Below are 10,361 nucleotides of genomic sequence, written 5' to 3'. Positions count from 1 at the left end.
AGAGCAGTTCATACACACATTCATTCACCCATTCATACAAACGGTTTCTCATCGGTACCCTTCCCCCTCTTTCCTAAAACTCTACCTATGGTGTCGAAAAAGGAAAACACTTGGCAAGGGGGTTCACTTCTGTTTTAAAATACATTTAAAATCTCTGTAGAGCCGTTTGTCCCTCCTGGGTTACTGTAGAAACATGGCCTCAGGGGTAGAAGCACTCCCTTCCCACACAGATACAAAGGAGTCTGAAACAAGGTAAGAATTAATATTATATTCCATTTATTATAATCAATTACATTCTGTTTTTTAAGGTGCTGTTTTTTAAGGTGCGCTCAATTCTGTTTGAGGTTTGCGGCCCCGGCCAGCCATTGGTCCGTTGAGCTGTCCGTCACACTCTTTGATCCGGATCAAGACCAAAAATCGGTCAATCGGCACTTGAGCAGCGCCCCCCGGGTTGTCCATGCACCCAAACGGTTTGAGTCTCTAGTAATGAGGGAGTTTTGAGCTCATTAACGCTAGCTTGTTAGTACAGCCATCCCTCCTTCTTCAGGAAGCGGAGGGTGTCCTCCTCACCCTGTTGGCATAGCGACCGCATCCGAGCGAGGGGGGGCGGGAACAGGGCCTGGTTCAGCCTCACAATGTTGTCCAATGAGAGCTGAGGGGGGGGGGACAGAAGAGGAGGAAGTGGTCAGAGGCGATCGTGATCCGCTTTTCCGAGAGTCAACGTGCGTCAGAATGTCGGTCGTCGTGTTTCGTTTTGGTGTTAGTCGTGGTATGGTCGTCACCGTCGTCATGGCAAAGTTTGTTGAGGTTCTCTCTCTCTCTTTCTCTCTCTCTCTCACCAGGATGTTCATGTTGGCATGCCGGAAGTGGCGTTGGGACCATCCCGTGTGGGCGGGGCACACGTTGACGCCCCGCCCAGCGAAGGGGGAGATGGTGAGGGTGCGGCCGGAGGGGAGGAGGGGGAGGCCGTCGCTGAAGCCCCCGTCATAATACTTCTGGGGGAGGGAGGGAGAGTGGGGGGGGGAGGGAGTCGGGTAGAGGGGAGAGAGAGAGCGTGCGAGACAGAGAGGGATAGAGGAGAGAGAGAGGGAGAGTCTTAGAAAGGGTCATTCTTTGAGTCCTATCATGCATGTGTCATCTTCATGCTGGCATTCCCAGTCATTCCCACGGCGTTCCTATTACCTGTCCGCGGAACTCCAGGGTGCGGAGTCCGGCGTAGACTGGCACGAAGCTGCTGGCCAGCAGCGCCTGGGTAAGAGATTCATCAGTTCAGTCAATAAATGGGAGGGAGAGAGAGAGAGAGAGAGAGAGAGAGAGAGAGAGAGAGAGAGAGAGAGAGAGAGAGAGAGAGAGAGAGAGAGAGAGAGAGAGAGAGAGAGAGACCTTAACATCAAAGGTTATTCTTAGTTTGTCTTCGTCAAAGTTGAGAGTTTCTGAAATCATATTAGTACTACTATATATATATATATATATATATATATATATATATATATATATATATATATATATATATATATATATCAATCAGTGTTCAGACAGATAGGTTATCATTTAATGACGAGGGAGAGAGAGGTATCAGCATTCACACAGATAGGTTAGCATTTGATGACGAGCAAAGGAGGGAGAGGGTGAGACAGAGAGGGGGAGAGGGGAAGGGAGAAAGGGGGGTGAGAGATTGGGGGAGACAGAGAAACAAAGAGAGAGGGGGGAGAGAGAGGGGAGCGACAGATGGACAGAGAGAGAGAGACAAAGAGAGAAAGAGAGACAGACAGAGAGAGAGAGAGACAGAGAGAGAGAAACCACACCATTATCAGCTCGTCCCTGGAGCTGAACTCTCCCACCAGGCTGTTCTTCCCGCTCTTGGCGTGTGTGACGGACACCCAGAGTCTGTCAGCCGCCACCTTGTGGGCGTCGCCTGGCAGGACATCCTCTATCCCGCTCCTGGACGGAGGGGAGGAAAGAGGGACAGATCCTCATCAGCCAATGAGCTCTCTCTCTCTCTCTCTCTCTCTCTCTCTCTCTCTCTCTCTCTCTCTCTCTCTCTCTCTCTCTCTCTCTCTGCCATATTTTCGTTTGTAACATTCAGTTTGTTACCGTAGAGCTAGCATGAAGTCGTAGCCCGGCGTCAGGGCTCCCAGCTTCTGGCATCGCACTTCGGCCGCAAACTTGTAGGTGAAGTCTTTGCAGTGCTGTGAGAGAGGGAGGGCTGTAAAACGGTTCTTAAACTATAAAACTGATATGTAACTGTAAAACCTAATCTGTAACCATAAATGGGATCTGTAACTGTAACATGGATCTGTAACTTTAACATTGATCTATTACTGTAACATGGACCTGTTACTGTAACATGGACCTGTTACTGTAACATGGATCTGTAACTTTAACATTGATCTGTAACTTTTACATTGATCTATTACTGTAACATGGACGTGTTACTGTAACATGGATCTGTAACTTTAATACGGCTCTGTAACTATAAAACTGATCTGTAACTGGCGGATCTGTAACTGTAACATGAATCTGTTTCTGTAACATGAATCTGTAACAGTAAAACGGATCTGTTAGTGTAATATGTTACATGGATCTTTAACTGTAAAACGGATCTTTAATACGGATCTGTAACTCTAAACGGATTTGTAACTGTAACATGGATCTGTAACTGTAAACTGTGCAATTTTACAGCACTATCTGCAACGGTAAAATGTAATCTGAGGTACATCAAATAGTAGGCTTACTAAAGATACTTCCATTCATCCAATTGTAATAAACATAAATATTTAATGTGCAACTTAATTATGTTACGCATTGTGCACAGACGTGCACGCACACACACACACACACACACACAGACAGGGTAGGCACACACATACACAAACAGACAGATACACACAGGGTAGGTACACACACATACACAGAGTAGGTACACACACAGACACACACAGGGAGGGACTACTACACACATACACACAGGGACGACACACACACACACACACACACACACACACACACACACACACACACACACACACACACACACACACACACACACACACACACACACACACACAACCTTATAACGCTCTTCGTCCTCCATGTGTCACATTCTTTACCTCCACCTTGTCGGGGGCCGTGAGGAGCACCGCGGCCACCAGGGCGCCCGCGGACGCCCCGGCGCACGCCCGGAGCGACGCCACCAGGCGGTCCCCGTGTCTCAGGAGGGCCCCCACGGCCCCCAGTTGGTATATCCCCATGAACCCGCAGGCGGCGAAGGAAACGTTCAGCGCGGCCATTCACTCCGGGAAAGGAGGGGGGGTCGCTTCGCAGAACTGTGCCGAAAAGCAATTAAAGTTAATTTAAATGTAATTCACAACGGGTCGTATCAGCTAAGCCACATTGACGTTTTAATTCGTGGCTGAAAAACATGCAGATTATCTAGTTTTAAATAGTTGATCTGTCCCAGTGCCATAATCGATTAGACCTCTATTAATAATTGTAACCTGTCGGTAAATTAACGCATTCTCCATGGAGCTGCGCACACAGAACTAGATAGATAGAGAGGTCTCTATTTAGTTTATTTGCATATTTCTATTTGTTTTATTAGTATCCGGAATGGTATTAAAAGGAAAATAGTCAACCCGAGCCAGACAATTATGATTATCTAATTACTATTATTATTATTATTAATAAAGGTCGAGGTTAGCAGCTGTAACTTTAGATCGGTTCCTTACCAGTGATAAAGTATCGCGACGTCACCTCCTTCTTCACGCAGTTTTGCAGATGTCGCGAGATCTAAAGTCGCAGCGGGGGAGCCTGGTGTATCTTGGTGATTTAAACGATAAGATATAATGTCATAAGCGACAAAACACGACTAGATCCACGGTAATAGCCGGTCATAACAAAGCCACCGGCGTGCTGACGCGTTTCACTTCCGGTTTGACTTCTTGGTCCTGTTTTTTCAAAGTAAAAGTCCTGACGTTTTTAAGGTAAAAGTCTTGCAGAATGTTCATCCAAAAATATATCAAAAGCCCGTTTTGTGATCAAATATCAATCCAGGTGGTTTATACTTTGCTCATTCAAAGCCCATGGTGCAGGTTAACCGGAAGTTTCGATTAATGGGTACATAGAGCACTCAAAATATGTATATAAAGTTAGAAATGTCTCCAAAATGGTGTTAAAGTCCAGTTTTTGTCGTTTTTGGTTAGTAACGGTTATTTTCTACGCGATTCGGCGATGACGTCACATGAGGTAGACGCATACTAGAACTAGCACCATGGCGTCTAACGGGGATGAGGAAGAGGTAGCAAGACCCACAGTCAACATTTATGATGGCCCACCACAGCCATATAATTTCGAACCGGTTAGACGTGAGAGGGCAAATGAGGAAATACCGAGAGCCGATGGCCGTCAAAGACAAATAAATGCATGGTCAGAGGAGAATGACTGGAGAGTTGGTGAAGTGTCCTGGTGAGTTATTGCTACCATTTAGAAACGCAGCAAGGAGTGCTGGAGCTAGCCGTTTATGAACAGCAGTGCATACAATAACAACTTTTTTACTGTCAATGAATAGCATCGAGTGAAAGTCAACGTTTTCTTTATATCTAGTGACAGTGATTATGTCGTTGGCTCAGGTAAGTACCCTAAACTTAGTCAGAAGATCTAGAAATAGAAGGCATATTATGCCTTCTAAAAAGAAGGCATATTATGCCTTCTATTTCTTCTAAATATGGGCTAGCTTGACAGTCCCACCTGTGAACCCCTAGTGTTTATGTCTAAGCTTTTACCTCTTTCTCCGGTGAAAATGTTGTTTGCAAACGTAGCCGACGTCGAGTAGGCTGGTCATGTCTTCAGTGTGATTATTTTTGATAGTGCTAACTCGTTTTCCTCGTGATTGATTGTCATTGAAACCGTCAGGGTACCCCTTACCGCAGGGGTCTCAAACTCAATTTACCTGGGGGCCGCTGGAGGTAGATTCTGGGTGAGGCTGGGCCGCATCAAGTTTTCCACAAAAAAGTACAAATATCCAGTCTTCTCAAGCTTTACTATCAACAGTTCTGTAACATGAATGCTTTTTTGCACCGCAACTTTCTCTGTGCATATAAGACACGTTGGGATGCCCCTGTGCTCTACAAAAAAGTATTCCGTCTCCCACTTTTCCTGAAATAGTCTGTGCTCGTCACTAACCTTTCTATTCACGGCAGGTTTTGAGAAAGACATGACTGGGGCTGGAGAACAGGATATATTTTCCTTCCACTTTGTGTCACTCCGGAATCACGTTTCAACCAAGCGACTAATGTTGCTTATTCACGTTAGCAAACTTGACAACAAGCCCCTCCGGAAGGGGTCAAAACCCTTTCACAGCAAAGGCTTTATTTAAAAAAAAATATATACATATATAAAGCCCAGGGCTTTATATATCTATTTTTTATAAAGCTTGCTGCGCCCAACAGCCTTGCGAAGATGGGGTGAAATGTGCATAAGCATTTTTCACCGCAAACGTTGGTGTGTGTGTGTGTGTGTGTGTGTGTGTGTGTGTGTGTGTGTGTGTGTGTGTGTGTGTGTGTGTGTGTGTGTGTGTGTGTGTGTGTGTGTGTGTGTGTGTGTGTGTCAAGCCCGACCCGGCCCGTGCACGTTCTGTACGAGCCCGGCCCGGCCCGACACATTAACTGTAATTATGAGCCCGAGCCCGATTTCAACCCGAATTTTTTTTTAATACATGTGTAACTTATGATATATAAATTTAGATTAATATGTGTCGGCCTCAAATTCATACAAAACACTCTTTCACACGTCGATATTTCCTCTCCCACTGGACACACAGGAACACACACACACACACACGCACACACACACACACACACACACACACACACACACACACACAAACCTACCGACGTATCCAGGCCCATGCAGTTATAAATGCAATCAAACATGTCAGAACATAGACATTTTCTATAAATAGCCTACCAACGTTTGCAGTGAAAAAAAAGTGACGCACATTTCATGCTCAGGGATATGAAGCTCCACAACATCAGGAACTCGGTTGCTAAGCGGTTAGTTTCAGATGCTTCAGTAAGATCGAAATACATCAGAGGAGTCACACAGGAGAGAACCCGGTCAGGTGCATGGTGTTTGGAAAGAGATACACACAGAAAGGGCGTATCTCCAGCGCACACAGACTTGGGAGAAGCTATACCGTTGGCCTAGCACATTTCACCTCAGTCTTATGCAAGGTTTTTGTGCGCAGCAAGCTTTATAAATGAGGCCATCAACGGGCAAGCGCAACGACTCGGCAAAAAAAAAAAAAAAAAAATGTAAACGTGCGGGCAGCACTAACACTTAACCCTTGATATCAAGTAGGGGGCCACAAAATATCGTCCCGCGGGCCGCAATTGGCCCGCGGGCCGCGAGTTTGAGACCCCTGCCTTACCGGGAGAGGGAGAGAGTAGTAAGCGTGTCTGTGTCGCTGTGTTTGGCAGGTGTCTGTGTGGGCGGTGTCGTCCCATGGAAACTGTGGTGGAGAGCTTGTGTTGTAGGGAGGTGAGCGCGTTTTGGTCGCTGGTCGAGGAGCTCACCCCGCGGCCAGCAGATGAAACGTGCCTAACGCAGCATCCTGGATTTGAGGCATGCTGCCTGAATCCGTTTGTGCTAAAAATAGCATACTCACACTTCAGGCAGGATCATGGTCCCCTTCAAGCCAGCACGCACGAGTATGTTCATGGTTTATGTTTACAAATCTTTTTACACTGAGTCCTTTGAACCAACAGTTATAGGTGACAGGAGATGTGTTCCATACACAATAAACATGCATAAGAAACAGGCTTAAAATTACGTTTCCAACCTACTTACAGAGAGTTTTAAACTTAAGTATCTTTCCTACTTATCCCTAGGCAATACCGGTACACTAAAAAAAAAAAATCTATATAAAAAAAATGGTTAGGCACAAAACATACAAGGAACACTGATGAAGGGCTAGACCCGAAATGTTTAATTCTAATTAATTCTGCAATAGTGTGGTCATACCTGAGGGTCAGCTGATGGTTCTCTTTCTCTCACGCACACACACACATACTATTTCATGCATGCATACATACAGTGATACTTACAAAAAGCACATCAAGCAGACACACAGTGAGCCCAGACAACACCGCACACAGAGGTTGACAAGGCACAGGGAAAATTATTTTGAATTACATACAAAGAAATTTCATGCAAATAATAACAACTAAATCATTGGAATTTTCTGTGGAAAATAATAATAATGTGAAATTAGGTTTTCTTGAAGCGTGACTGCCGGGCTAGGTAGAGGCTGACGGCCTCCTCCTTAGGAATCTGTTCGAAGGATTTGGCGATGGGGGCGGGTGCATTGGAGGACGAATTGGGGCTAACCTCTCGAAGAACCGCGGGTGAATTGACGTAGCTCTCCCAAAGGGCCTTCATTAATGGTGTTGCATAACCTGCAGACATAATAATAATAATATTAATTATAATAATAATATTACTTTATAATGATCATGGTCACTGATCACCGATGTCTCGTGCGCCATCTCAAAATATGATAGAACTGCATGACACTGCTTATCGTATGAGGCTGCCTCTTTGATGGAATGCATCACATGGGCACCTTTTCTGAAGCGCGGATACCGCACGCAGTACTTCTCCGTTCCGTCACTTCTCCGTGCTGTCTCGCGATTGGCATTGTAATGCAGCGCCGGTAAGAGAAGCCTACAAAATAACAAATTTGAGAAAACCTTTGGAACTTGGTGTATGTATGACAAAATACTACAATAGGCATGTTAATAGTTAGGTACTATTACTATAAAAGGAATAATAATTGGCAGTGTTATTCCATTGGATAGCACTGACCTGCTATACATCCCAAGGTATGAAAACCCTGTGTGCTTGTGCGTGAAGTGCAAGATGAGGGAGTGGTAAGCCTCAAGGGAGAAGTCTACACTGTCCACGGTCACCTGCTGTGAGGCGTCTGTCAACATCTTGCGAAAACAAATATAAAAAAGTATTTAAGTATAAAGTATAGTATATATAAGTATATAAAAAAGAAATGCAAGGGTGTAGTGGTGAAATAAGAGGTGGGTAAACTATGAATACTTATATCAGTGATTCGCAACCAAGGGAATGGCATTTACTGTATTGGGAGGTAGCTAAACTCTGAAGTGAGAAGTGGATAAACTCCGTTTCTGAAATTCTGTTGTGGGTAAACTGCGTTTACTTGCGTTTAGCCTCCACTACAGCCCTGGCGACACGGTCACGGTCAAATATATGTGAAAGAGAACCGTAGCAGTCTAGCACTAACACAAAACGCAAACACACTGTTGTGAAAGCTGCTTGATGATTACGATCACTGATCCAAACACTAGCCATGAAGCTTTCATGACGATATGGACATTTACTATGCAATTTTGTTTTGGCTAATATTCGTGAATCACAAAATATGCTCTTCTAATGTCAGACTGATCATGCTTGTAGTGGAGGCTGTGTCAAAGGGAACACGGTATGCAAAATACACACAGAGCTAGCTACCTAACGCGCAGCTTGTAATTAGCAGCTATAGCATTATGCTTACCGTGGCAATCTCTCGCTTGCGGCAGACGGTGTCTCTCGACCTCGGGACAGAGCAGGCAGAGTGTTTTGCATGCACAGACGGCACGGCGGTAGGAATTAACTTCGCCATCCTCTCACTCTTTAAACCAAGTGAGACCATCTTGGCATCCCCTGAGTGGTAATCCTCCTCCTTGAAATGCGCGCTGCATATTCATGAGTATGCGGTAACAGAGCTAGCTGAAAAATAAGCTAGCTCTGTGCTTCCGAAGCACCCAGCTTCGGAAGATCCCTTTATCCTTGGGGAAGCAATGGACCCTATGTCCACTTTTGCTGGAGTTGTTGCACCCGCAACAAATACAGTAGTAAACCATTTTATCTATTTATATATCTACTCTCTCTCTGTCTCTATCTATCTATCAGCTATCTATGTTATGTTATGCTATGCTATCCCTCACTATCTATCTATGTTATGCTATCCCACACTATCTATCGATGCTATGTCATGTTATGCTATTCTATATATATATATATATATATATATATATATATATATATATATATATATATATATATATATATATATATATATATATATATATATATTTAGGCTATATCTATGTATTTACTTATATAATCTGACACTGTCACTCTCTCACTAGCGGCTTCGGCTGTGTTGTCCCAAAGCGGAGTACCTCATCTGACGTCATGCAATGCATTGTGGGAGAAATAAGAATCATCGCTGACCTGTTGCTAACCGCTAAAATATCACCTACTTTTCTTATATTTATTTAAAAAAAAAAAAAACCTGCACAATGGGCTTTAAACACAGCCAGACATTGCTTATAAGTAATTCCTGCCTTCATTTTGTGTTTTTAATTTATGAATATCAGGCGAATAAGCAACGCAAGTGTGGCATTAGGGGAAAAACAAGCTAGCCGACAACGCCACCCTAGGAATTGCACCCAGGGATATATTAATCAATTAACTCAAAACAATTATCTAGCACACACTTTCGTTGACTGACGGCACCAGAGACGAGGTTCCAAAAATAAGTTGTTTTATTAGCTAAAACATGTGGCTTCCACATGTAACAAACATGACAAATGAAATCACTCTGTATGTAGGGGATAGACAGGGTGATTAGGGCTGAGGCTTACCAGCAGGGGGCAAGATACCAGGAGACGGAGGGGGAGATACATAAACACCAACCAGTCACTCGTGCTCGCACATACACACAGCAACACAGGATCAAAATGGTAAAATAAGAGAAATTCCAAGAGGACACACGTGAAAACACACTCGGGAAGGGAGGCTCCACCACCTAAGGGATCTAGTTGCCGTGGGCACTCAGCGCCTGGAAACGAAGGAATAGAAGAGAGATGAGGGAAGATACAAACGACCAAACAAAAACAATAAACACACAACAAAATGACCAAGGCTATGGTAGGGTGTCTGAACAGATCACTTAATGAACCGCCACTATAGAATGGCCTACCACAAGTGCTAGAACTCACAGAATGTAATTCACAAAAGGAAATAAGTAAGAAAACAAAACAAACTAGAACTGCAAGCAGTTATGCAGGAGTCCAAGAAGTGTGCATTTCGCCGGCACAACGCGACAAGAAATGTGCGTTTCGCTGGCACAACGCGAAGCATGGGTTCAAAACGCTACCCTGAACCTGTGGATACAAAGGATTTGACTGTGGTAGGAGTAGCGAGAAGTCAGTGCAGCGTTTTCGCAGCGAAATTTTGTAGAAGATATACAATTTCCTCGTTTATGGCGCCCCCTAATGGCGAAATTT

General features: G+C 44.4%; 1 protein-coding gene across 1 annotated transcript; it reads right to left on the bottom strand.

Moving 5' to 3' along the window:
* Positions 1 to 317: 317 nt before the first annotated feature.
* Positions 318 to 4,076, bottom strand: pnpla4 (patatin-like phospholipase domain containing 4). Its single transcript, XM_030361610.1, has 7 exons — positions 3,729 to 4,076; positions 3,111 to 3,326; positions 2,095 to 2,189; positions 1,806 to 1,941; positions 1,183 to 1,248; positions 840 to 995; positions 318 to 652 (listed from the first exon to the last, which is right to left on the bottom strand). Exons 2-7 carry the CDS (start codon positions 3,288 to 3,290, stop codon positions 521 to 523), a joined length of 765 nt encoding a protein of 254 aa, XP_030217470.1. The 5' UTR covers positions 3,291 to 3,326; positions 3,729 to 4,076; the 3' UTR covers positions 318 to 520.
* Positions 4,077 to 10,361: the final 6,285 nt, after the last annotated feature.

The sequence above is a fragment of the Gadus morhua genome, chromosome 7, assembly GCF_902167405.1.
Source record: "Gadus morhua chromosome 7, gadMor3.0, whole genome shotgun sequence".
Lineage (NCBI taxonomy): Eukaryota > Metazoa > Chordata > Actinopteri > Gadiformes > Gadidae > Gadus > Gadus morhua.
Note: the sequence above shows the minus strand (reverse complement) of the source record. Positions and strands in the feature narration are given on the sequence as shown.